The sequence below is a fragment of the Heptranchias perlo genome, chromosome 23, assembly GCF_035084215.1.
Source record: "Heptranchias perlo isolate sHepPer1 chromosome 23, sHepPer1.hap1, whole genome shotgun sequence".
Taxonomy (NCBI): Eukaryota; Metazoa; Chordata; class Chondrichthyes; order Hexanchiformes; family Hexanchidae; genus Heptranchias; species Heptranchias perlo.
This window is the reverse complement of record NC_090347.1, coordinates 961,401-989,245: the sequence shown is the minus strand read 5'-3', so window position 1 is coordinate 989,245 and position 27,845 is coordinate 961,401. Positions and strand designations below refer to the sequence as shown.

The 27,845-nt window shown below is 53.2% G+C and overlaps 1 protein-coding gene across 1 annotated transcript in view; it reads left to right on the top strand.

Annotated features, from left to right (window-relative positions):
- The window catches only part of dgke (diacylglycerol kinase, epsilon), a gene marked incomplete at its 5' end in the record, with an annotated part of 32,452 nt that extends 8,587 nt beyond the window's left edge, over window positions 1-23,865 (top strand). Inside the window, 6 exon segments of the mRNA XM_068004552.1 lie at window positions 2,338-2,386; window positions 3,064-3,177; window positions 5,622-5,693; window positions 9,579-9,706; window positions 17,452-17,563; window positions 21,634-23,865. Of these exon segments, the coding sequence (XP_067860653.1) occupies window positions 2,338-2,386; window positions 3,064-3,177; window positions 5,622-5,693; window positions 9,579-9,706; window positions 17,452-17,563; window positions 21,634-21,831 (673 nt within the window).
- Window positions 23,866-27,845: the final 3,980 nt, after the last annotated feature.

Here is a 27,845-nt window from a genome sequence, read left to right as displayed (position 1 = left end):
TGAGGGGGCGCGAGTGGGGGGGTGGGTGGGGAGGGGCGTGTGGGGGGGGGGGGGTGGGGGGGGGGGGGGGGTGGGGGGTCGGAGGGGCGAGTGGGGGGGGGGTCGGAGGGGCGAGTGGGGGGGGGTCGGAGGGTCGAAGTGGGGGGGGTCCGAGGGGCGAGTGGGGGGGGTCGGAGGGGCGAGTGGCGTGGGGGGTCGGAGGGGCGAGTGATGGGGGGACTATGGAGGAGAGAGGGAAGGAGTGGGAGGAGGGGTGCACGAGTGAATGGGGGTGGGGAGGAGGGTGCACGAGTGAATGAGGGGGTGGGGAGGAGGGTGCACGAGTGAATGAGGGGGGGGTGGAGGAGGGTGCACGAGTGAATGAGGGGGTGGGAGGAGACGAGTGAATGAGGGGGTGGGGAGCAGGGTGCACGAGTGAATGAGGGGGTGGGGGAGGAGGGGGTGCACGAGTTGAATGAGGGGGTGGGGAGGAGGGTGCACGAGTGAATGAGGGGGTGGGGAGGAGGGTGAATGAGGGGGTGGGGAGGAGGGTGAATGAGGGGGTGGTGGGGAGGAGGGTGAATGAGGGGGTGGGGAGGAGGGTGAATGAGGGGGGGTGGGGAGGAGGGTGAATGAGGGGGGGTGGGGAGGAGGGTGAGATGAGGGGGTGGGGAGGAGGGTGAATGAGGGGGTGGGGAGGAGGGTGAATGAGGGGGTGGGGAGGAGGGTGAATGAGGGGGGGTGGGGGGAGTTTCTCCACGATCCATGTGTGGCGATGGGAGAAGCTCTGCGTTGTCGGGTTTACCTACAATCGGGTCAGTGTGTCTCAGCGGCAGGGCAGCTGTGTTTACACAAGTCCCATCCTGTCCACGTGTCCCACTCCTCGGTTAACTCTCTCAGCACTGGAACCATTTCAGCTCCCATCTCCACTCCTCACAGAAACAACCCATCCAGACATCTTCCATCAGAGCCTCCACTGATCTGTCTTGTGTTCTGAACCTCTCTCTTTCTATTGAGACCCCCGGGGGTGGAGGCCCCACGGAGAAGGACAGGCACCAGGGTTGAAAAGAGTAGGAGAAAAGATGAGGAAAATCGGGAAGGTGATCACTGGCTGAGACCAGGCTCGAGGTTTAGAAACTGGTGGAAGAGAAGCTGAGAGATGAGGAGTTCAGTGGCTCTGAGCTTTTGGGAAAGATCGAGTTAGAGTTGGAGACTGTGTGAGGCGTCCCCCGACCGTCTGCGCCGTGTCTGACCCGCGTCCCCCGACCGTCTGGCGCCGTGTCTGACCCGCGTCCCCCGACCGTCTGGCGCCGTGTCTGACCCGCGTCCCCCGACCGTCTAGCACGGTGTCTGACCCGCGTCCCCCCGACCGTCTGGCACGGTGTCTGACCCGCGTCCCCCGACCGTCTGGCACGGTATCTGACCCGCGTCCCCCCGACCGTCTGGCACGGTGTCTGACCCCGCGTCCCCCGACCGTCTGGCACGGTGTCTGACCCGCGTCCCCCGACCGTCTGGCAACGGTGTCTGACCCGCGTCCCCCCACCGTCTGGCACGGTCTCTGAGCCGCGTCCCCCCACCGTCTGGCAACGGTCTCTGAGCCGCGTCCCCCCACCGTCTGGCACGGTCTCTGAGCCGCGTCCCCCCACCGTCTGGCACGGTCTCTGAGCCGCGTCCCCCCACCGTCTGGCACGGTCTCTGTGAGCCGCGTCCCCCCACCGTCTGGCACGGTCTCTGAGCCGCGTCCCCCCACCGTCTGGCACGGTCTCTGAGCCGCGTCCCCCCACCGTCTGGCACGGTCTCTGAGCCGCGTCCCCCCACCGTCTGGCACGGTCTCTGAGCCGCGTCCCCCCACCGTCTGGCACGGTCTCTGAGCCGCGTCCCCCCACCGTCTGGCACGGTCTCTGAGCCGCGTCCCCCCACCGTCTGGCACGGTGTCTGAGCCGCGTCCCCCCACCGTCTGGCACGTTGTCTGACCCGCGTCCACCCACCGTCTGGCACCGTGAGGGCAACCAGTGATGCCCGCATCCCAAAACTGAATTTAAAAAAAATGAAACAAGGGTTTTTACGCCAACCCGGCCGTGTTTGCCTCTCTGAAGCCTGGCCTCAAATTACCAGATTTACTGAATTCAATTTCACAACTTGCTGAGGTGGGATTTGAAGTTACGACTGCGAGTCCAGGTCCACAATGTCTAGACTGGGATCAGTGGGATCGATATCAGAGTGAGACGGGAGACAGCAAATCGCTGCAGGGAAAATCAGAGCTGTGATTTCCAGAAAGGAAAAGGTGAGTGAAGTGAGCGGCAGACGTCGGCAAATCCCAGATCCCAGGATCCGGTCTCAGTCTCTTTGTTTCCACAGGTGGAGAGTCTGGGTCGGGAAAGGATTTTACAGCTTTCATCGGGCCAAGGTAAGGGTCCGCCCGCCCCCCGTCCCCCCCCGCTCCCTCTCCCCGTCCCCCCCGCTCCCTCTCCCCGTCCCCCCCGCTCCCTCTCCCCGTCCCCCCCGCTCCCTCTCCCCGTCCCCCCCGCTCCCTCTCCCCGTCCCCCCCCGCTCCCTCTCCCCGTCCCCCCCGCTCCCTCTCCCCGTCCCCCCCCGCTCCCTCTCCCCGTCCCCCCCGCTCCCTCTCCCCGTCCCCCCCCGCTCCCTCTCCCCGTCCCCCCCGCTCCCTCTCCCCGTCCCCCCCCGCTCCCTCTCCCCGTCCCCCCCGCTCCCTCTCCCCGTCCCCCCCCGCTCCCTCTCCCCGTCCCCCCCGCTCCCTCTCCCCGTCCCCCCCGCTCCCTCTCCCCGTCCCCCCCGCTCCCTCTCCCCGTCCCCCCCGCTCCCTCTCCCCGTCCCCCCCGCTCCCTCTCCCCGTCCCCCCCGCTCCCTCTCCCCGTCCCCCCCCCGCTCCCTCTCTCCCCGTCCCCCCCCCGCTCCCTCTCCCCGTCCCCCCCCCCCCCCGCCCCGCCCTGCCCTGCCCCCCCGCCCCGCCCTCAGGTGCAAGATTCCCCATGCCTCGCCGAGTTTGCCACGTGCTGCACTGCCGGTGATTGGGATTATGTCTCTGCTCTCTGTTCCCAATCTGATCCCTTTCTTCCCGCCCAGGTATTCTCAATGAACAACTATTTCTCCATTGGGCCCGACGCACTCATGGCATTAAATTTTCACGAACGCAGGCAGCAAAGTCCCTTCCTGTTCTCCAACAGGATCATTAATAAGGTGAGTGTGGAGATTGCTGCGGCTGAAAATATCGAGACTGTAGAACAGTTAGAGCTGCTTCACTGAACGGTGAGAGTCACAGGCAATACTGCCACATGGAGTCCGAGTACAGCAAGGGCCGGTGTAGAGGGAGCTTTACTCTGGATCTAACCCGTGCTGTACCTGCCCTGGGAGTGTTTGATGGGACAGTGTAGAGGGAGCTTTACTCTGGATCTAACCCGTGCTGTACCTGCCCTGGGAGTGTTTGATGGGACAGTGTAGAATCATAGAAGTTTACAACATGGAAACAGGCCCTTCGGCCCAACATGTCCATGTCGCCCAGTTTATACCACTAAGCTAGTCCCAATTGCCTGCACTTGGCCCATATCCCTCTATACCCATCTTACCCATGTAACTGTCCAAATGCTTTTTAAAAGACAAAATTGTACCCGCCTCTACTACTGCCTCTGGCAGCTCGTTCCAGACACTCACCACCCTTTGAGTGAAAAAATTGCCCCTCTGGACCCTTTTGTATCTCTCCCCTCTCACCTTAAATCTATGCCCCCTCGTTATAGACTCCCCTACCTTTGGGAAAAGATTTTGACTATCTACCTTATCTATGCCCCTCATTATTTTATAGACTTCTATAAGATCACTCCTAAACCTTACTAATGTCTTGTACAACTTCAACAAGACATCCCAACTCCTGTATTCAATGTTCTGACCAATGAAACCAAGCATGCTGAATGCCTTCTTCACCACCCTATCCACCTGTGACTCCACTTTCAAGGAGCTATGAACCTGTACTCCTAGATCTCTTTGTTCTATAACTCTCCCCAACGCCCTACCATTAACGGAGTAGGTCCTGGCCCGATTCGATCTACCAAAATGCATCACCTCACATTTATCTAAATTAAACTCCATCTGCCATTCATCGGCCCACTGGCCCAATTTATCAAGATCTCGTTGCAATCCTAGATAACCTTCTTCACTGTCCACAATGCCACCAATCTTGGTGTCATCTGCAAACTTACTAACCATGCCTCCTAAATTCTCATCCAAATCATTAATATAAATAACAAATAACAGCGGACCCAGCACCGATCCCTGAGGCACACCGCTGGTCACAGGCCTCCAGTTTGAAAAACAACCCTCGACAACCAGCCTCTGTCTTCTGTCGTCAATCCAATTTTGTATCCAATTGGCTACCTCACCTTGGATCCCGTGAGATTTAACCTTTTGTAACAACCTACCATGCGGTACCTTGTCAAAGGCTTTGCTGAAGTCCATGTAGACCACGTCTACTGCACAGCCCTCATCTATCTTCTTGGTTACCCCTTCAAAAAACTCAATCAAATTCGTGAGACATGATTTTCCTCTCACAAAACCATGCTGACTGTTCCTAATTAGTCCCTGCCTCTCCAAATGCCTGTAGATCCTGTCCCTCAGAATACCCTCGAACAACTTACCCACTACAGATGACAGGCTCACTGGTCTGTAGTTCCCAGGCTTTTCCCTGCCGCCCTTCTTAAACAAAGGCACAACATTTGCTACCCTCCAATCTTCAGGCACCTCACCTGTAGCGGTGGATGATTCAAATATCTCTGCTAGGGGACCCGTAATTTCCTCCCTAACCTCCCATAACGTCCTGGGATACATTTCATCAAGTCCCGGAGATTTATCTACCTTGATGCGCGTTAAGACTTCCAGCACCTCCCTCTCTGTAATATGTACACTCCTCAAGACATCACTATTTATTTCCCCAAGTTCCCTAACATCCATGCCTTTCTCAACCGTAAATACCGATGTGAAATATTCATTTAGGATCTCACCCATCTCTTGTGGTAGAGGGAGCTTTCCTCTGTATCTAACCCGTGCTGTACCTGCCCTGGGAGTGTTTGATGGGACAGTGTAGAGGGAGCTTTCCTCTGTATCTAACCCGTGCTGTACCTGCCCTGGGAGTGTTTGATGGGACAGTGTAGAGGGAGCTTTACTCTGTATCTAACCCATGCTGTACCTGCCCTGGGAGTGTTTGATGGGACAGTGTAGAGGGAGCTTTACTCTGTATCTAACCTGTGCTGTACCTGCCCTGGGAGTGTTTGATGGGACAGTGTAGAGGGAGCTTTACTCTGTATCTAACCCGTGCTGTACCTGCCCTGGGAGTGTGTGATGGGACAGTGTAGAGGGAGCTTTACTCTGTATCTAACCCGTGCTGTACCTGCCCTGGGAGTGTTTGATGGGACAGTGTCGAGGGAGCTTTATGTGAACACCAAGCTCCAGTCTCTGTGATCCGTACGTCCAGTAAGTGAGCAATGTGTGCAGTCACTCTGTGTCCGTGTCCTGTTGTGAGGGGTGTGGTGTAACTCTGGGCTCTGCAGTTGTCGGCCGGTGAAATTTTGAAAATGCTTTCCTGCACTTTACACAATTCTGACATCTCTCACGTTCCTTTTCTCTGTTATACAAAGGCCGTTTATTTCTTCTATGGGACCAAAGACTGTTTAGTCCAGGCCTGTAAGGACCTGGACAAGAAGATAGAGGTGAGTTTTCTCACTGCCCAGCGCTGTCTGTACCACGGCCTAAGAACAGGTTCACTGCACCCTGGAACCCCGCTGCGGAACTCGGGTTGACGGGGGGTGGGAGGGGGTGGGGGGAGTGGGGATAGTTCGGAGGGAGGGGCTATTGCTCCCAGGCCGCTCTCTGGCTCCACCGCACAGCCCGACAGAATTTTGTGGTATCGGGGGGGCCGCTCACCGGCTGTTCTCTCACCTGGGAGTGAAAAACCCAAAGGAGAGGGAATTAAAAGGGCAACAGTGGGGGAGGGAGGCCATTGTCAGCCGGGGCTCAGTGGGTAACACTCTCCCCTCTGAGTCAGAAGGTCGTGGGTTCAAGTCCAACTCCAGAAACTAAAGCACATAATCCAGGCTGAAAATCCCGGTGTCAGTGCTGAGGGAGCGCCGCACTGTCGGAGGGTCAGTACTGAGGGAGCGCCGCACTGTCGGAGGGTCGGTACTGAGGGAGCGCCGCACTGTCGGAGGGTCAGTACTGAGGGAGCGCCGCACTGTGGGAGGGTCAGTACTGAGGGAGGGCCGCACTGTCGGAGGGTCAGTACTGAGGGAGCGCCGCACTGTCGGTGGGTCGGTACTGAGGGAGGGCCGCACTGTCGGAGGGTCAGTACTGAGGGAGCGCCGCACTGTCGGAGGGTCAGTACTGAGGGAGGGCCGCACTGTCGGAGGGTCAGTACTGAGGGAGCGCCGCACTGTGGGAGGGTCAGTACTGAGGGAGGGCCGCACTGTCGGAGGGTCAGTACTGAGGGAGCGCCGCACTGTGGGAGGGTCGGTACTGAGGGAGCGCCGCACTGTCGGAGGGTCAGTACTGAGGGAGCGCCGCACTGTCGGAGGGTCAGTACTGAGGGAGTGCCGCACCGTCGGAGGGTCAGTACTGAGGGAGCGCCGCACTGTCGGAGGGTCAGTACTGAGGGAGCGCCGCACTGTCGGAGGGTCGGTACTGAGGGAGTGCCGCACTGTCGGTGGGTCAGTACTGAGGGAGCGCCGCACTGTCGGAGGGTCAGTACTGAGGGAGCGCCGCACTGTCGGAGGGTCAGTGCTGAGGGAGCGCCGCACTGTGGGAGGGTCGGTACTGAGGGAGCGCCGCACTGTCGGAGGGTCAGTGCTGAGGGAGCGCCGCACTGTGGGAGGGTCGGTACTGAGGGAGCGCCGCACTGTCGGAGGGTCAGTGCTGAGGGAGCGCCGCACTGTGGGAGGGTCGGTACTGAGGGAGCGCCGCACTGTCGGAGGGTCAGTGCTGAGGGAGCGCCGCACTGTCGGAGGGTCAGTACTGAGGGAGCGCCGCACTGTCGGAGGGTCGGTACTGAGGGAGCGCCGCACTGTCGGAGGGTCGGTACTGAGGGAGCGCCGCACTGTCGGAGGGTCGGTACTGAGGGAGCGCCGCACTGTCGGAGGGTCAGTACTGAGGGAACGCCGCACTGTCGGAGGGTCAGTACTGAGGGAGCGCCGCACTGTCGGAGGGTCGGTACTGAGGGAGCGCCGCACTGTCGGAGGGTCAGTGCTGAGGGAGCGCCGCACTGTCGGAGGGTCGGTACTGAGGGAGCGCCGCACTGTCGGAGGGTCAGTGCTGAGGGAGCGCCGCACTGTCGGAGGGTCGGTACTGAGGGAGCGCCGCACTGTCGGAGGGGCCGTCTTTCGGATGAGACGTTAAACCGAGGCCCCACCTGCCCTCTCAGGTGGATGTAAAAGATCCCACGGCCACTATTTCGGAGAAGAGAAAGGGAGTTCTCCCCGGTGTCCTGGGCCAATATTTATCCCTCAACCAACATCACTGAAACAGATGATCTGGTCATTATCACGTTGCTGTTTGTGGGATCTTGCTGTGCGCAAATTGGCTGCCACGTTTCCTACATTACAACAGTGACTACACTTCAAAAGTACTTCATTGGCTGTAAAGCGCTTTGGGACGTCCTGAGGTTGTGAAAGGCCCGATAGAAATGAAAATCTTTCTTTCTATTATTAAAGAAACGAGGCAGAGAGCCAGGCAGCCCTTTTATTTATTGCACTTACTTTGTCCAACCTGTTCCCTCACCTTCCTCCCCTTCCCCCCTCCCCTACCCTCCTGTGGGTCGGGCGCTGGGCTGTTCTCTCTGCTCTCTGCCTCTGCTCTCTCGCTCTCTTTGCGCTCTCTCTCTCTGCCTCTGCTCTCTCGCTCTCTTTGCGCTCTCTCTCTCTGCTCTCTGCCTCTGCTCTCTCGCTCTCTTTGCGCTCTCTCTCTCTGCCTCTGCTCTCTCGCTCTCTTTGCGCTCTCTCTCTGCGTCTGCTCTCTCGCTCTCTTTGCGCTCTCTCTCTCTGCCTCTGCGCTCTCTCTCTTTGCACTCTCTCTCTTTGCGCTCTCTCTCTTTGCGCTCTCTCTCTTTGCGCTCTCTCTCTTTGCGCTCTCTCTCTTTGCGCTCTCTCTCTTTGCGCTCTCTCTCTTTGCGCTCTCTCTCTTTGCGCTCTCTCTCTTTGCGCTCTCTCTCTTTGCGCTCTCTCACTTTGCGCTCTCTCTCTTTGCGCTCTCTCTCTTTGCGCTCTCTCTCTTTGCGCTCTCTCTCTTTGCGCTCTCTCTCTTTGCGCTCTCTCTCTTTGCGCTCTCTCTCTTTGCGCTCTCTCTCTTTGCGCTCTCTCTCTTTGCGCTCTCTCTCTTTGCGCTCTCTCTCTTTGCGCTCGCTCTCTTTGCGCTCTCTCTCTTTGCGCTCTCTCTCTCTCTTTGCGCTCTCTCTCTCTCTTTGCGCTCTCTCTCTCTCTTTGCGCTCTCTCTCTCTCTTTGCGCTCTCTCTCTCTCTTTGCGCTCTCTCTCTCTCTTTGCGCTCTCTCTCTCTCTTTGCGCTCTCTCTCTCTCTTTGCGCTCGCTCTCTCTTTGCGCTCGCTCTCTCTCTCTCTCTCTCTTTGCGCTCGCTCTCTCTCTCTCTCTCTCTTTGCGCTCGCTCTCTCTCTCTCTGCGCTCGCTCTCTCTCTCTTTGCGCTCGCTCTCTCTCTCTCTCTTTGCGCTCGCTCTCTCTCTCTCTTTGCGCTCGCTCTCTCTCTCTTTGCGCTCGCTCTCTCTCTCTCTTTGCGCTCGCTCTCTCTCTCTCTTTGCGCTCGCTCTCTCTCTCTCTTTGCGCTCGCTCTCTTTGCGCTCGCTCTCTTTGCGCTCGCTCTCTTTGCGCTCGCTCTCTTTGCGCTCGCTCTCTTTGCGCTCGCTCTCTTTGCGCTCGCTCTCTCTCTCTCTTTGCGCTCGCTCTCTCTCTCTCTTTGCGCTCGCTCTCTCTCTCTCTTTGCGCTCGCTCTCTCTCTCTCTTTGCGCTCGCTCTCTCTCTCTCTTTGCGCTCGCTCTCTCTCTCTCTTTGCGCTCGCTCTCTCTCTCTCCTTGCGCTCGCTCTCTCTCTCTCCTTGCGCTCGCTCTCTCTCTCTCTTTGCGCTCGCTCTCTCTCTCTCTTTGCGCTCGCTCTCTCTCTCTCTTTGCGCTCGCTCTCTCTCTCTCTTTGCGCTCGCTCTCTCTCTCTCTTTGCGCTCGCTCTCTCTCTCTCTTTGCGCTCGCTCTCTCTCTCTTTGCGCTCGCTCTCTCTCTCTCTTTGCGCTCGCTCTCTCTCTCTCTTTGCGCTCGCTCTCTCTCTCTCTTTGCGCTCGCTCTCTCTCTCTCTTTGCGCTCGCTCTCTCTCTCTCTTTGCGCTCGCTCTCTCTCTCTCTTTGCGCTCGCTCTCTCTCTCTCTTTGCGCTCGCTCTCTCTCTCTCTTTGCGCTCGCTCTCTCTCTCTCTTTGCGCTCGCTCTCTCTCTCTCTTTGCGCTCGCTCTCTCTCTCTCTTTGCGCTCGCTCTCACTGCGCTGTCTGTCTTGCTGCTCTCTCCGCCTCTGCGGACCCACTACTGATCCCTCCTCTTTGTTCCCCCCCTGCAGTTGGAGCTGGACGGGGAGCGAGTTGCTCTGCCCAAGCTGGAGGGGATCATCGTTCTGAACATTGCGTACTGGGGAGGGGGCTGCCGGCTGTGGGAAGGGACCGGGGACAAGCCCTACCCCCATGCAAGGTAGGTCCCGCATTAAGGGGGGCGGAGGGAGAGAGTCCTGCCCCGTGCCCACTGCACGTGGCGTTACACACCCTGCCCACGATACATCCCCAGATTAATCAAATTATGGCAAAGCCCCTTAATGTACCTGCAGCATCGGAGAGCTCCCAGCACTCCGTGCCTGTTCGAAAGGTGACTTACTTTGTCCACCAGCACCTTCCCAGGGCAACCAGAGAGTCAGAACCTTCAGGGGAGGGGGGGAGAGAGACAGAACCTTCAGGAGAGGGGGGAGAGAGTCAGAACCTTCAGGGGAGGGGGGAGAGAGTCAGAACCTTCAGGGGAGGGGGGGAGAGAGACAGAACCTTCAGGGGAGGGGGGGGAGAGAGACAGAACCTTCAGGGGAGGGGGGGGGAGAGAGACAGAACCTTCAGGGGAGGGGGGAGAGAGAGTCAGAACCTTCAGGAGAGGGGGGAGAGAGTCAGAACCTTCAGGGGAGGGGGGAGAGAGTCAGAACCTTCAGGGGAGGGGGGAGAGAGTCAGAACCTTCAGGGGAGGGGGGAGAGAGTCAGCACCTTCAGGGGAGGGGGGAGAGAGTCAGAACCTTCAGGGGAGGGGGGAAGAGAGTCAGAACTTTCCGGGGAAACATAGGAACAGGAGTAGGCCATTCAGCCCCTCGTGCCTGCTCCGCCATTTGATAAGATCATGGCTGATCTGTGATCTAACTCCATATACCTGCCTTTGGCTCCATATCCCTTAATACCTTTGGTTGCCAAAAAGCTATCTATCTCAGATTTAAATTTAGCAATTGAGCTAGCATCAATTGCCGTTTGCGGAAGAGAGTTCCAAACTTCTACCACCCTTTGTGTGTAGAAATGTTTTCTAATCTCACTCCTGAAAGGTCTGGCTCTAGTTTTTAGACTATGCCCCCTACTCCTAGAATCCCCAACCAGTGGAAATAGTTTCTCTCTATCCACCCTATCTGTTCCCCTTAATATCTTATAAACTGCGATCAGATCACCCCTTAACCTTCGAAACTATGGAGAATACAACCCCAATTTGTGTAATCTCTCCTCGTAACTTAACCCTTGAAGTCCGGGTATCATTCTAGTAAACCTACGCTGCACTCCCTCCAAGGCCAATATGTCCTTCCGAAGGTGCGGTACCCAGAACTGCTCACAGTACTCCAGGTGCGGTCTAACCAGGGTTTTGTATAGCTGCAGCATAACTTCTGCCCCCTTGTACACTCGTCCTCTAGATATAAAGGCCAGCATTCCATTTGCCTTCTTGATTATTTTCTGCACCCGTTCATGACACTTCAATGATCTGTGTACCTGAACCCCTAAGTCCCTTTGGACATCCACTGTTTTTAACTTTTTACCATTTAGAAAGTACCCTGTTCTATCCTTTTTTGATCCAAAGTGGATGACCTCACATTTGTCTACATTGAATTCCATTTGCCACAGTTTTGCCCATTCACCTAATCTATCAATATCCCTTTGTAATTTTATGTTTTCATCTACACTGCTTACAATGTCACCAATCTTTGTGTCATCGGCAAACTTAGATATGAGACTTTCTATGCCTTCATCTAAGTCGTTAATAAATATTGTGAATAATTGAGGCCCCAAGACAGATCCCTGCAGGAGGAGGGCGGAGAGAGTCGAAACCTTCAGGGGAGGAGGGCGGAGAGAGTCGAAACCTTCAGGGGAGGGCAGAGGGAAGAGGGGGCAGCAGAGGGGAGGGAAGAGAGAGAGGAGGGGAGCGGAGCTCCGAGAGGGGAGGGGAGTGGAGTGGAGTGGAGGGGAGGGCAGTGCGTTAGTCGGGGGAATGTGGCAATTGGCAGGAATAGTTCCCCCTGGAACTCATTGTTCACTGAAATCTCCTTCAGCCACGGGCAGCAATGAAAGTGGGAGCCCAGCAGGGGGCAGCAATGGCCTCTTTGCCGGCGTGCCTTTGCCGTGCTGGTTCTGCCGGGTTTCCCGATCACTGCCTCGGTCACATTACAGTCACAGTTTCTTCATTCAGTTGCAAAATGTCGGTTAATGATGTCTCAACAGTGGATTCTATTTGTCCAACCAGCCTGAAATATAGATCAGTGTGAGGTGGAGCATTTCAGCAGGAAGAATGAGGGGGCCACAGACTGCTCGGATAATAAGAGTGAATGGGGTAGAGGAGCAGAGGGATCTGGGGGGACAGATACACAAATCATTAAAGTAGCGACGCAGGTTAATAAGGCCATAAAAAAATCAAACCAAACACTGGGGTTCATTTCTAGAGGGATAGAATTGAAAAGCAGAAAAGTTATGTTAAACTTGTATAGAACCTCGGTTAGACCACACTTGGAGTATTGTGAACAGTTCTGGTCTCCATATTATAAAAAGGATATAGAGGCACTGGAGAAGGTGCAAAAAAAAGATTCACAAGGATGATACCAGAACTGAGAGTTTATACCTATCAGGAAAGATTGAACAGGCTGGGGCTCTTTTCTGTAGAAAAAGAGAAGACGGAGGGGTGACCTGATAGAGGTCTTTAAGATTCTGAAAGGGTTTGATAGGGTGGATGTAGAGAAGATATTTCCACTTGTGGGGAGACCAGAACTAGGGGCCATAAATATAAGATAGTCACTAATAAATCCAATAGGGAATTCAGGAGAAACTTCTTTACCCAGAGAGTGGTGAGAATGTGGAACTCACTCCCACAAGGAGTAGTTGAGGCGAATAACATAGATACATTTCAGGGGAAGCTGGATAAACACATGAGGGAGAAAGGAATAGAAGGATATGGTGATAGGGTGAGATGAAGTAGGGAGGGAGGAGGCTCGTGTGGAGCATAAACACCGGGATAGACCGGTTGGGCCGAAGGGCCTGTTTCTGTGCTGTAAATTCTATGTAATTCCATGAAATACCCAGCAGCAAATAGGAATGGTTAAAAGCTAAATATACCCGATGCCATGGTATCCGGGTGCAGGGGAGGGATACTACGTTCAGTTCTGGGCACCGCACCTCAGGAAGGATATATTGGCCTTGGAGGGAGTGCAGTGCAGATTCACCAGAATGATACCAGGACTCAAAGGGTTAAATTATGAGGACAGATTGCAGAAACTTGGTTTGTATTCCCTCGAGTTGCATAGACTGGGCTTGTATTCTCTCGAGTATAGAAGATTATGGGGTGATCTAATTGAGGTGTTTAAGATGATTGAAGGATTTGATAGGGTAGATAGAGAGAAACTATTTCCTCTGGTGTGGGGGGACTCCAGAACAAGGGGGAATAACCTTAAAATTATAGCCAGGCCGTTCAGGGGTGATGTCGGGAAGCATTTCTTCACACAAAGGGGAGTGGAAATCTGGAACTCTCTCCCCCAAAAAAGTTGTTGATGCTGGGGGTCAATTGAAAATTTCAAGACTCAGATCGATAGATTTTTGTGGGTGAGGGGATTAAGGGATTAAGGGATATGGAACCAAGGTGGGTAAATGGAGTTAAGATACAGATCAACCATGATCTAATAGAATGGCGGAACAGGCTCGAGGGGCTGAATGGCCTCCTCCTGTTCCTATGTTCTAGGGGAAGGATTCACAATCGCACTTGATTTAAATAGCAGAGATAGGAGCATCACACGGAGACACTAAGTATCGTCCGCTGATAATTTGTTTACATCAGGCCTCGGAACATGGAACTCCACTGGCCAGGTGTGATGGTAAAGTATGGGGGAGGGAAGTACCCGCAGTCCAGGATATTCAGAGGCCTGGTGCGAGTAGATTTAACTTTTATGGAACAGGAGACTGGAAGTTGGGAGAGTTGCTATCTCTCTCTTTCTCACTCTTACTCTAAAGAGCTGAATTCCAGAGGTGAGGTGAGAGTGACTGCCCTTGACATCAAGGCAGCATTTGACCGAGTGTGGCACCAAGGAGCCCGAGTAAAATTGAAGTCAGTGGGAATCGGGGGGAAAACTCTCCAGTGGCTGGAGTCATACCTAGCACAAAGGAAGATGGTAGTGGTTGTTGGAGGCCAATCATCTCAGCCCCAGGACATTGCTGCAGGAGTTCCTCAGGGCAGTGTCCTAGGCCCAACCATCTTCAGCTGCTTCATCAATGACCTTCCCTCCATCATAAGGTCAGAAATGGGGATGTTCGCTGATGATTGCACAGTGTTCAGTTCCATTCGCAACCCCTCAGATAATGAAGCAGTCCGAGCCTGCATGCAGCAAGACCTGGACAACATCCAGGCTTGGGCTGATAAGTGGCAAGTAACATTCGTGCCAGACAAGTGCCAGGCAGTGACCATCTCCAACAAGAGAGAGTCTAACCACCTCCCCTTGACATTCAACGGCATTACCATCGCCGAATCCCCCACCATCAACATCCTGGGGGTCACCATTGACCAGAAACTTAACTGGACCAGCCACATAAATACTGTGGCTACAAGAGCAGGTCAGAGGCTGGGTATTCTGTGGTGAATGACTCACCTCCTGACTCCCCAAAGCCTTTCCACCATCTACAAGGCACAAGTCAGGAGTGTGATGGAATACTCTCCACTTGCCTGGATGAGTGTAGCTCCAACAACACTCAAGAAGCTCGACACCATCCAGGACAAAGCAGCCCGCTTGTTTGGCACCCCATCCACCACCCTAAACATTCACTCCCTTCACCACCGGCGCACAGTAGCTGCAGTGTGTACCATCCACAGGATGCACTGCAGCAACTCGCCAAGGCTTCTTCAACAGCACCTCCCAAACCCACGACCTCTACCACCTAGAAGGACAAGAGCAGCAGGCACATGGGAACAACACCGCCTGCACGTTCCCCTCCAAGTCACACACCATCCCGACTTGGAAATATATCGCCGTTCCTTCATCGTCGCTGGGTCAAAATCCTGGAACTCCCTTCCTAACAGCACTGTGGGAGAACCTTCACCACACGGACTGCAGCGGTTCAAGAAGGCGGCTCACCACCACCTTCTCAAGGGCAATTAGAGATGGGCAATAAATACTGGCCTGGCCAGCGACGCCCACACCCCATGAACGAATAAAAAAAACTCTCACTCTCACTCACTTTCTCTCACTCACTCTCTTAACTCACTCTCTTACTCTTTCACTCTCACTCGCGCTCTCACTCTCTTATTCACTCACTCAATCACTCGCTCTCTTACTCTCACTCTCTTTTACTCTCTCACTCACTCTCTTACTCTCACTCACTTTCTCTCACTCACTCTCTTAACTCACTCTCTTACTCTTTCACTCTCTCACTTGCGCTCTCACTCTCTTATTAACTCACTCACCCACTCTTACTCACTCACTCGCTCTCTTACTCACTCACTCGCTCTCTTACTCACTCGCTCTCTTACTCACTCACTCGCTCTCTTACTCACTCACTCGCTCTCTCACTCGCTCTCTTACTCTCACTCGCTCTCTTTTACTCACTCACTCTCTTTTACTCACTCTCTTACTCTCTCACTCACTTTCACTCGCACTCTTTTTCTCTCTCTCTGTCATAATAAGAGTGTCCTGGGGCCAATATTTATCCCTCAACCAACATCACTAAAACAGGTTATCTGGTCATTATCACATTGCTGTTTGTGGGATCTTGCTATGCACTAATTGGCTGCCGCATTTCCTACATTAGAACAGTGACTACACTTTACAAAGTACTTAATTGGCTGTAAAGTGCTTTGGGAAATCCTGAGGTTGTGAAAGGCGTTATATGAATACGAGTCTTTCTTCCTTTCTTTCTACATAAAAGTAACAACATAGAAACAGCCATTCGGCCCACCTAGTCTGTGTTGGCCTTTACTCTCCACGCCAGCAAACAGGTCTAATCACCCGTTCCCAAATCCCTTCAGCCCCTTTTCCTTCATCCACCTAGCCGACCTTGATGGGCTGGCTCAGTCCAGGCACGAGCTGGATCCCTGGGCCATCCCACGCTGCCTGCCAGAGGTCACGAGTACAAAATGTGCCACACCCTTGAAGCAGAAACCATTTGTTTATTTTCTCGAGTGGCTATTAGCCGGCCCTTGTGACCAGTGGAAATGCTGAGCAGGCCTGTCACTGCACGTCTGTCACCGATTACAGTAAGCCCTTCGATTGTGACAGCCGAGGAAACATCTGGATGTGGAGACCGACTGTCACAGAATTATGACGGCCTCGATTTCCGCACCCAGTACGGTGCAGCTTGTGAGGAGTCTGATGGGTGGGGAATCACAGGGGAACGTGGCTACAGCTTCACAGCATAGAATATCCCAGCAATTCCAGACTGAGGCATGATTCTGGATTCAATACTATATGGACGGGCTGACAACTTGCATTTATACAGCGCCTTTAACGTAGTAAAACGTCCCTCGGCGCTTTACGGGCGATTATCAGACAGAAGGGATCAGTGGGACTGATTGGAGGTTTTGTGACTTTTATATACTGGTCGATTTCCTGTTGCTTTGCACACACAGAGAATCAGCACTAGTGTAGAGTTAGGCTGAAGCAGGGTTTAATTGGACCAGTACGCACAGATATAAATCACTCCCCATATTCACTACAAAAGCAAAATACTGCGGATGCTGGATATTTGCATTAGAAACAGAAGAATCATAGAAAGGTTACAGCATGGAAGGAGGCCATTCGGCCCATCGAGTCCGTGCCGGCTCTATGCAAGAGCAATCCAGATAGTCCCACTCCCCCGCCCTATCCCCACAGCCCTGCACATTTTTTTCCTTTCAAGTACTTATCCAGTTTCCTTTTGAAGGCCATGATTGAATCTGCCTCCACCACCCCCTCGGGCAGTGCATTCCAGATCCCAACCACTCGCTGTGTAAAAAAGTTTTTCCTCATGTCACCTTTGGTTCTTTTGCCAATCACCTTAAATCTATGTCCTCTGGTTCTTGACCCTTCCACCAATGGGGACAGTTTCTCTCTATCTACTCTGTCTAGACCCTTCATGATTTTGAACACCTCGATCAAATCTCCTCGCAACCTTCTCTGTTCCAAGGAGAACAACCCCAGCTTCTCCAGTCTATCCACATAATTAAAGTCCCTCATCCCTGGAATCATTCTAGTAAATCTCTTCTGCACCCTCTCTAAGGCCTTCACATCCTTCCTAAAGTGCGGTGCCCAGAACTGGACACAATACTCCAGTTGTGGTTGAACCAGTGTTTTATAAAGGTTCATCATGACTTCCATACTTTTGTACTCTGTGCCTCTATTTATAAAGCCCAGAATCCCGTATGCTTTTTTAACCGCTTTCTCAATCTGCCCTGCCACCTTCAACGATTTGTGCACATTTACCCCCAGATCTCTCTGTTCCTCTGGAAAACACTCAACGGATCAGGGCAGCATCTGTGGAGAGAGAAACAGAGTTAACGTTTCAGGTCGATGACCTTTCATCAGAACCGACTCTACATTCTGTCCTTTTATTTAATACTTAATTCTGGGCAGTTTGGGAAGCAGGTTACAGTTGGTTTGAGCATTTGGAGTTTCTCTGCGGGCTGTGGCACCACCACTGGTGGGAGTCTGTAATTACAGCGTGACCAGTTTACATAGGCTCTTCCCATTATAAATGTGATCATTGGAATTTATAACAGCAAAAAGGTGACACCAAGGGTATGCAGACAGTTTTTAATGTATTGGAGAAAGAGATGATGAAGAATTCATTGCTTAAGATCACAAATGCTAGTGTCCTGCATGACACCCTTTTTATTAAGTGGCTCCTTGTTTTGTTTGTCTGTTTATTTTATTCTGGCCAGTGTATTCTCTGACCCTTTAATTGACTTTGTTTTCCTTGCAGCCATGATGATGGCCTATTGGAGGTGGTTGGTGTTTATGGCTCCTTCCACTGCGCTCAAATCCACGTGAAACTGGCCAATCCAGTGCGACTGGGACAGGCGCATACAGTGAGAGTAAGAACACAGCCCTCTGAGTGTGAACAATCTTTCCAATCATTGACCCCCGGGTTAGAGAGGGGCAAATCAGTGACCCCCGGGTTAGAGAGGGGCAAATCAGTGACCCCCGGGTTAGAGAGGGGCAAATCAGTGACCCCCGGGTTAGAGAGGGGCAAATCAGTGACCCCCGGGTTAGAGAGGGGCAAATCAGTGACCCCCGGGTTAGAGAGGGGCAAATCAGTGACCCCCGGGTTAGAGAGGGGCAAATCAGTGACCCTCGGGTTAGAGAGGGGGGCAAATCAGTGACCCCCGGGTTAGAGAGGGGGGCAAATCAGTGACCCCCGGGTTAGAGAGGGGCAAATCAGTGACCCCCGGGTTAGAGAGGGGGGCAAATCAGTGACCCCCCGGGTTAGAGAGGGGGGCAAATCAGTGACCCCCCGGGTTAGAGAGGGGGGCAAATCAGTGACCCCCGGGTTAGAGAGGGGGGCAAATCAGTGACCCCCGGGTTAGAGAGGGGGGCAAATCAGTGACCCCCGGGTTAGAGAGGGGGGCAAATCAGTGACCCCCGGGATAGAGAGGGGCAAATCAGTGACCCCCGGGTTAGAGAGAGGGGAAATCAGTGACCCCCGGGTTAGAGAGGGGGGCAAATCAGTGACCCCCAGGTTAGAGAGGGGGCAAATCAGTGACCCCTGGGTTAGAGAGGGGGGCAAATCAGTGACCCCCGGGTTAGAGAGGGGCAAATCAGTGACCCCCGGGTTAGAGAGGGGCAAATCAGTGACCCCCGGGTTAGAGAGAGGGGAAAATCAGCCAGGGTTCCAGCTCCTGATCACTGTCCAGTGACCCCTGGGTTAGAGAGAGGGGAAATCAGCCAGGGTTCCTGCTCCTGATCACTGTCCAGTAACTCCCTGCTAGGAGCCATGTGTATGTGGGTAGGTAGGATGTGTGGTGTTTGGGGGTTCTGGGTTTGTGGTGTTTGAGGGTTCTGTGTGGGCAGTGTTTGGGGGTTGTGTGTGGGCGGTGTTTGGGGGTTCTGTGTGTGGGCGGTGTTTGGGGGTTCTGTGTGTGGGCGGTGTTTGGGGGTTCTGTGTGTGGGCGGTGTTTGGGGGTTCTGTGTGTGGGCGGTGTTTGGGGGTTCTGTGTGGGCTGAGTTTGGGGGTTCTGTGGGCGGTGTTTGGGGGTTCTGTGGGTGGTGTATGGGGGTTCTGTGGGTGGTGTATGGGGGTTCTGTGGGTGGTGTATGGGGGTTCTGTGGGTGGTGTTTGGGGGTTCTGTGGGTGGTGTTTGGGGGTTCTGTGTGTGCGGTGTTTGGGGGTTCTATGTGGGCGGTGTTTGGGGGTTCTGTGTGTGGGCGATGTTTGGGGGTTGTGTGTGGGCGATGTTTGGGGGTTGTGTGTGGGCGGTGTTTGGGGGTTCTGTGTGTGGGCGGTGTTTGGGGGTTCTGTGTGTGGGCGATGTTTGGGGGTTCTGTGTGTGGGCGGTGTTTGGGGGTTCTGTGTGTGGGCGGTGTTTGGGGGTTCTGTGTGTGGGCGATGTTTGGGGGTTCTGTGTGTGGGCGATGTTTGGGGGTTCTGTGTGGGCGATGTTTGGGGGTTCTATGTGGGCGGTGTTTGGGGGTTCTGTGTGGGCGGTGTTTGGGGGTTCTATGTGGGCGGTGTTTGGGGGTTCTGTGTGGGCGATGTTTGGGGGTTCTGTGGGTGGTGTTTGGGGGTTCTGTGGGTGGTGTATGGGGGTTCTGTGGGTGGTGTATGGGGGTTCTGTGGGTGGTGTTTGGGGGTTCTGTGGGTGGTGTATGGGGGTTCTGTGGGTGGTGTTTGGGGGTTCTGTGGGTGGTGTTTGGGGGTTCTGTGTGTGGGCGGTGTTTGGAGGTTCTGTGTGTGTGCGGTGTTTGAGGGTTCTGTGTGTGCGGTGTTTGGGGGTTCTATGTGGGCGGTGTTTGGGGGTTCTGTGTGTGGGCGATGTTTGGGGGTTGTGTGTGGGCGGTGTTTGGGGGTTCTGTGTGTGGGCGATGTTTGGGGGTTCTGTGTGTGGGCGATGTTTGGGGGTTCTGTGTGTGGGCGGTGTTTGGGGGTTCTGTGTGGGCGGTGTTTGGGGGTTCTATGTGGGCGGTGTTTGGGGGTTCTGTGTGGGCGATGTTTGGGGGTTCTGTGTGTGCGGTGTTTGGGGGTTCTGTGTGGGCGATGTTTGGGGGTTCTGTGGGTGGTGTTTGGGGGTTCTGTGGGCGGTGTTTGGGGGTTCTGTGGGCGGTGTTTGGGGGTTCTGTGGGCGGTGTTTGGGGGTTCTGTGGGCGGTGTTTGGGGGTTCTGTGGGCGGTGTTTGGGGGTTCTGTGGGCGGTGTATGGGGGTTCTGTGTGTGTTCGGTGTTTGGGGGTTCTGTGTGTGTGCGGTGTTTGGGGGTTCTGTGTGTGGGCGGTGTTTGGGGTTTCTGTGTGGGCGGTGTTTGGGGGTTCTATGTGGGCGGTGTTTGGGGGTTCTGTGTGGGCGGTGTTTGGGGGTTCTGTGTGTGTGCGGTGTTTGGGGGTTCTGTGTGTGTGCGGTGTTTGGGGGTTCTGTGTGTGTGCGGTGTTTGGGGGTTCTGTGTGGGCGGTGTTTGGGGGTTCTATGTGGGCGGTGTTTGGGGGTTCTGTGTGTGGGCGGTGTTTGGGGGTTCTGTGTGGGCGGTGTTTGGGGGTTCTATGTGGGCGGTGTTTGGGGGTTCTGTGTGTGGGCGGTGTTTGGGGGTTCTGTGTGTGGGCGGTGTTTGGGGGTTCTGTGTGGGCGGTGTTTGGGGGTTCTGTGTGGGCGGTGTTTGGGGGTTCTGTGTGGGCGGTGTTTGGGGGTTCTATGTGGGCGGTGTTTGGGGGTTCTATGTGGGCGGTGTTTGGGGGTTCTCTGTGGGCGGTGTTTGGGGGTTCTATGTGGGCGGTGTTTGGGGGTTCTGTGTGTGGGCGGTGTTTGGGGTTTCTATGTGGGCGGTGTTTGGGGGTTCTGTGTGTGCGCAGTGTTTGGGGGTTCTGTGTGGGCGGTGTTTGGGGGTTCTGTGTGGGCGGTGTTTGGGGGTTCTGTGTGGGCGGTGTTTGGGGGTTCTGTGTGGGCGGTGTTTAGGGGTTCTGTGTGGGCGGTGTTTGGGGGTTCTGTGTGGGCGGTGTTTGGGGGTTCTGTGTGGGCGGTGTTTAGGGGTTCTGTGTGTGCTGTGTTTGGGGGTTCTGTGTGTGGGTGGTGTTTGGGGGTTCTGTGTGTGGGTGGTGTTTGGGGGTTCTGTGTGTGGGTGGTGTTTGGGGGTTCTGTGTGTGGGTGGTGTTTGGGGGTTCTGTGTGTGTGCGGTGTTTGGGGGTTCTGTGTGGGCGGTGTTTGGGGGTTCTGTGTGTGGGTGGTGTTTGGGGGTTCTGTGTGGGCGGCGTTTAGGGGTTCTGTGTGTGCTGTGTTTGGGGGTTCTGTGTGTGTGGTGTTTGGGGGTTCTGTGTGTGTGGTGTTTGGGGGTTCTGTGTGGGCGGTGTTTGGGGGTTCTGTGTGGGCGGTGTTTGGGGGTTCTGTGTGGGCGATATTTGGGGGTTCTGTTTGTGCGGTGTTTGGGGGTTCTGTGTGTGTGGTGTTTGGGGGTTCTGTGTGTGCGGTGTTTGGGGGTTCTGTGTGGGCGATGTTTGGGGGTTCTGTTTGTGCGGTGTTTGGGGGTTCTGTGTGTGTGCGGTGTTTGGGGGTTCTGTGTGGGCGGTGTTTGGGGGTTCTGTTTGTGCGGTGTTTGGGGGTTCTGTGTGCGCGGTGTTTGGGGGTTCTGTGTGTGCGGTGTTTGGGGGTTCTGTGTGGGCGGTGTTTGGGGGTTCTGTGTGGGCGGTGTTTAGGGGTTCTGTGTGTGCTGTGTTTGGGGGTTCTGTGTGTGGGCGATGTTTGGGGGTTCTGTGTGTGTGGTGTTTGGGGGTTCTGTGTGTGGGTGGTGTTTGGGGGTTCTGTGTGTGTGCGGTGTTTTGGGGTTCTGGGTCTGTGGTGTTTGGGGGTTCTGGGTGATACAGCTTTATTAAGCCATGTCTTACCGTGATTGTTTGGCTGAGCTTTTAACCCTCTTTCCCCTCTTCCCCCCCCCCCCCCCCCCCCCCCGTTTCCCCTCTCTCCCTCAGCTGATCCTGAAGAGCTCCGTGATGCCTATGCAAGTGGACGGTGAACCCTGGGTTCAGGGCCCCTGTACGGTTGTGATCACTCACAAAACCCACGCTCTAATGATTTTGCCCCCGAGTGACCAGGAGGAGGTCGATGCCCTGAGTGTGCCTGAGCCAGAGCACGGCAGGGAGCGAGAGCAGACAGATGGGGACACCTAAGGACACTGGTGTTGGGTGCGGGGGGTCTCGTACAGGCTGGTTGACTGGTGGGACCCTCTGTCGGAACTGATGAAGATGCACTTTACCAGAAGGATTGCTTCCTTTCTGCTTGGCTTGTGATTGGCGGAGAGACCACAGGTCCTGAAATGGTGTTGAGACGCTCAGCTCCTACAGATAATGCTCTGAGATGTCACACGTTTCATTCTGTAGTGATGGGGAGAGCTGCCTGATACTGGGGAGACCCACAGAGGGGGAAGGGTCTCAGGGAATTGAGGTGGGAGCACTGTACTCACCGCACCCACTAGCACCACCTGCTCACCTCACTTTCTGTGACTGCTCGAGGTTTGATTCAGCATGTCTCCCACTCACCGTCCACTTCTGTTTGACAGATGCAACATTCCTTTTCTCCCTTCCCGGTTATTGGAAAGAGGAATGGACGGAGGCCATTAGAATCCAGGGCAAGCTGGCTCACACACTGCGGGCATCTCTCTGGGACGTGGATTCAAGTCTAGTCCACCCCAGACTGACGAGGTGAAATCCCCACTGCTGGCTTGAAAATGAGACTACACCCAGCTCCTGATGAGGTTCTGCTCAAGTATAAGTCCCCCCGCTCCCAGAAATTAATACTGACCGGCACTCAGACAGGGCTGGACAATTGGAGCGGGAACTGGAGAAACACAGGGCACTCTTCTAAAGTTAGGGCTGTGGCACATTGGCAGGACAGTTGTAGGCAGATTTACTCTGTATCTGACCCGTGCTGTACCTGCCCTGGGAGTGTTTGATGGGACAGTGTAGAGGGAGCTTTACTCTGTATCTAACCCTGTACCTTCCCTGGGAGTGTTTGATGGGACAGTGTAGAGGGAGCTTTACTCTGTATCTATCCCGTGCTGTACCTGCCCTGGGAGTGTTTGATGGGACAGTGTAGAGGGAGCTTTACTCTGTATCTATCCCGTGCTGTACCTGCCCTGGGAGTGTTTGATGGGACAGTGTAGAGGGAGCTTTACTCTGTATCTAACCTGTGCTGTACCTGCCCTGGGAGTGTTTGATGGGACAGTGTAGAGGGAGCTTTACTCTGTATCTAACCCAGTACCTGCCCTGGGAGCGTTTGATGCTGACGGATCTGTCATCTCAATTAATTCACTTGAAACAGAGGATAAAGCTGCAGCCTCCTCCTCCCTATAGTCCAGTTCTAATGATGCAATTCACACTAGTTAGTCCGCTGCAGAACGATGGGATTGGCTGGTCAGATGTGGTTTGCCCCTCTCCCAGGCACCCTCCCCACTCCCACTCCATCACATTCTATTTTTGAAGTTGTTGTTTCTGAATCTTTCTGTCGATGTGGTTTAATGTTTTTTTCTTGCATTGCGGTGTTTGCACTTGCTCAGGACCTTGTGGAGTCTTTGCACTGCCTGTTTACTGTGCTGTTGTTACCGGTTAATCCACTGTCATTTATTTAAGGAATCTGCACTGCATTCGTGATTTGCCCGCACTGACTGACTGACTGACTGACTGACTGATTGATGGGGCAGCAACAACAACCACCTCCATTTATATAGCGCCTTTAACATAGTGAAATGTCCCAAGGCGCTTCACAGGAGTGATTGTCAAACAAAATCTGACACCGAGCCACATAAGGAGATATTAGGACAGGTGACCAACAGCTTGGTCACAGAGGTAGGTTTTAAGGGATGGGGTGACTGGGCAGTGGGGCTGCACCAGTGCCCTGCCGCCCCCCCGTGCGCTGGCCCGTGCGTTATTACCCCGATCCCTGATGTACCCAGCTTGCACTTCCTGTCGGAGTGAGTGTCTCTCACTGTGAGCCATGTCGCTCTGTAACCTGTCCCGTCTCCCTCCCTCAGTAGATATTTTGTTTACACCCATGCTTCAGTGTTACCCTCCCCGGGTCCCTGTAATATCCAGTGTTCTCGTTCTGTGTGATTGTGTTTTGTGTAAGTGGGGAAGGCAGATTAACATTGGTCAAAGTACTCAAACTTTGTAACTTCAATAATGTGAAATAAATTTGGGGAAACCTCACTGATGTGTCGTCTTCACACAGGTCCTAGATAATTCACACACTGAATCGGCCAAGTGACAGGAAACAGAGAGCAGTGGTGAATGGTTGTTTTTCGGACTGGAGGGAGGTGTACAGTGGTGTTCCCCAGGGGTCAGTACTAGGACCACTGCTTTTCTTGATATAAATGACTTGGACTTGGGAGTACAGGGCACAATTTCTAAATTTGCAGATGACACAAAACTTGGAAGGATAGTAAACAGTGAGGAGGATAGTGATAGACTTCAAGAGGATATAGACAGGCTGGTGGAATGGGTGGACATGTGGCAGATGAAATTTAACGCAGAAAAAAGCGAAGCAATACATTTCGGTAGAAAACATAGAAAATAGGAGCAGGAGTAGGCCATTCGGCCCTTCGAGCCTGCTCCATCATTCAATATGATCATGGCTGATCCTCTATCTCAATACCATATTCCCGCTCTCTCCCCATACCCCTTGATGCCTTTTGTGTCTAGAAATCTATCTAGCTCCTTCTTAAATATATTCAGTGACTTGGCCTCCACAGCCTTCTGTGGTAGAGAATTCCACAGATTCACCATCCTCTGAGTGAAGAAATTTCTCCTCATCTCAGTCCTAAATGTCCTATCCCGTGTCCTGAGACTGACCCCTCGTTCTGGACCCCCCCCCAGCCAGGGGAAACATCCTCCCTGCATCCAGTCTGTCTGTCTAGCGCTGTCAGAATTTTATACGTTTCAATGAGATCCTCTCTCATTCTTCTAAACTCGAGTGAATACAGGCCTAGTCGACCCAATCTCTCCTCATACGACAGTCCTGCCATCCCAGGAATCAGTCTGGTGAACCTTCGCTGCACTCCCTCCATGGCAAGTATATCCTTTCTTAGGTAAGGAGACCAAAACTGCACACAATATTCCAGGTGTGCTCTCACCAAGGCCCTGTATAACTGCAGTAAGACATCCTTGCTCCTGTACTCAAATCCTCTTGCAATGAAGGCCAACATACCATTTGCCATCCTAACTGTTTGCTGCACCTACATGTTTGCTTTCAGTGACTGGTGTACAAGGACACCCAGGTCCTTTTGTACATCAACATTCCCCAATCTATCACCATTTAAATAATACTCTGCCTTTCTGTTTTTCCTTCCGAAGTGGATAACTTCACATTTATCCACATTATACTGCACCTGCCATGTATTTGCCCACTCACTCAACTTGTCTAAATCGCCTTGAAGCCTCTTTGCATCCTCCTCACAACTCATGATCCCACCTAGTTTTGTGTCGTCAGCAAACTTGGAAATATTACATTTGGTTCCCTCATCCAAATCATTGATATATATTGTGAATAGCTGGGGCCCAAGCACTGATCCCTGTGGTACCCCACTAGTCACTGCCTGCCACCCCGAAAAAGACCCATTTATTCCTACTCTCTGTTTCCTGTCTGTCAACCAATTCTCAATCCATGCCAGTATATTCCCCCCAATCCCATGTGCTTTAATTTTGTACACTAACCTCTTATGTGGGACTTTATCAAAGGCCTTCTGAAAATCCAAATAAACCACATCCACTGGTTCTCCCTTATCTATTCTACCAGTTACATCCTCAAAAAACTCCAGTAGGTTTGTCAAACATGATTTCCCTTTCATAAATCCATGTTAACTTTGTCTAATTCCGTTGATATTTTTTAAGTGTCCTGTTATCACATCCTTTATAATAGACTCGAGCATTTTCCCTACTACTGATGTTAGGCTAACCGGTCTGTAGTTCCCTGTTTTCTCTCTCCCTTTTTTTAAATAGTGGGGTTACATTTGCCACCCTCCAATCTGCAGGAACTATTCCATAATCTATAGAATTTTGGAAGATGACAACTAATGCATCCACTATTTCCATGGCTGTCTCTTCTGGTACTCTGGGATGCAGATTATCAGGTCCTGGGGATTTATCGTCTTTCAGTCCCATTAATTTCTCCAGCACTTTTTTTACTAATACTAATTTCCTTTAATTCCTCCTTCTCACTAGTCCCATGGTTCCCTGGCATTTCTGGGAAGTTATTTGTGTCCTCTTCCGTGAAGACAGAACCAAAGTATTTGTTTAATTGCTCTGCCATTTCCTTGTTCCCCATTATAAATTCTCCCATTTCTAACTGTAAGAAGAACGAGGAGAGGCAATGTAAACTAGAGGACACAATTCTAAAAGGGGTACAGGAACAGAGAGATCTGGGGGTATATGTGCACAAATCATTGAAGGTGGCAGGGCAGGTTTAGAAAGCAGTTTAAAAAGCATACGGGATCCTGGGCTTTATAAATAGATGTAAGGAATCTTACAACACCAGGTTATAGTCCAACTGTTTTATTTGAAAATCACAAGCTTTCGGAGGCTTTCTCCTTCGTCGGGTGAGCAAGTGTGGGATTCCATGGAAGTTTACCGCATTTATAGTCAGAGAACAATACCTGGTGATTACAGATGATCTTTCCAACTGCCCGTTGTCAAGGCAATCAAAGTGTTCAGACAGAGTGATGTTACCTACAGGACCACCGAATATACAAACGGCCAGAACAAAAGACAGACAGAGAGAGAGAGAGAGAGGAACATCCGAAAGGAAGAAAAAGACAGTGACCTGTTGTATTAAAAACAGATAACTTTTTTTCGCTGGTGGGGTTACGTGTAGCGTGACATGAACCCAAGATCCCGGTTGAGGCCGTCCTTATGTGTGCGGAACTTGACTATCAATTTCTGTTCGACGATTTTGCGTTGTCGTGTGTCTCGAAGGCCGCCTTGGAGAACGCTTACCCGAAGATCGGTGGCTGAATGTCCTTGACTGCTGAAGTGTTCCCCGACTGGGAGGGAATGCTCCTGTCTGGCGATTGTTGCGCGGTGTCCGTTCATCCGTTGTCGCAGTGTCTGCATGGTCTCGCCAATGTACCATGCTCCGGGGCATCCTTTCCTGCAACTTATGAGGTGGACAACGTTGGCCGAGTCACAGGAGTATGAACCATGTACCTGGTGGGTGGTGTCCTCTCGTGTGATGGTGGTGTCTGTGTCGATGATCTGGCACGTCTTGCAGAGGTTGCCGTGGCAGGGTTGTGTGGTGTCGTGGACGCTGTTCTCCTCAAAGCTGGGTAATTTGCTGCAAACGATGGTCTGTTTGAGGTTGGGTGGCTGTTTGAAGGCGAGTAGTGGAGGTGTCGGGATGGCCTTAGCGAGGTATTCGTCATCATCGATGACATGTTGAAGGCTGGGGAGAACATGGCGTCGTTTCTCTGCTCCGGGGGAGTACTGGACGACGAAGGGTACTCTGTTGGTTGCGTTCCGCCAAGTTCCGCACCCATGAGGACGGCCTCAACCAGGATCTTGGGTTCATGTCACGCTACACGTAACCCCACCAGCGAAAAAAGAGTTATCTGTTTTTAATACAACGGGTCATTCTCTGTCTTTCTCTTCCTTTCGGATGTTTCTCTCTCTCTCTCTCTCTGTCTGTCTCTTGTTCTGGCCGTTTGTATATTCGGTGGTCCTGTAGGTAACACCACTCTGTCTGAACACTTTGATTGCCTTGACAACGGGCAGTTGGAAAGATTATCTGTAATCACCAGGTATTGTTCTCTGACTATAAATGCGGTAACCTTCCATGGAATCCCACACTCGCTCACCTGACGAAGGAGAAAGCCTCCGAAACCTTGTGATTTTCAAATAAAACAGTTGGACTATAACCTGGTGTTGTAAGATTCCTTACATTTGTCAACCCCAGTCCATCACCGGCATCTCCACATCATGGCTACTATTTATAAATAGAGGCATAGAGTACAAAAGCAAGGAAGTTATGTTGAACCTTTATAAAACACTGGTTCAGCCAAACTGGAGTATTGTGTCCAATTCTGGGCACCGCACTTTAGGAAAGATGTGAAGGCCTTAGAGAGGGTGCAGAAGAGATTTACTGGAATGATTCCAGGGATGAGGGACTTCAGTTACGTGGAGAGACTGGAGAAGCTGGG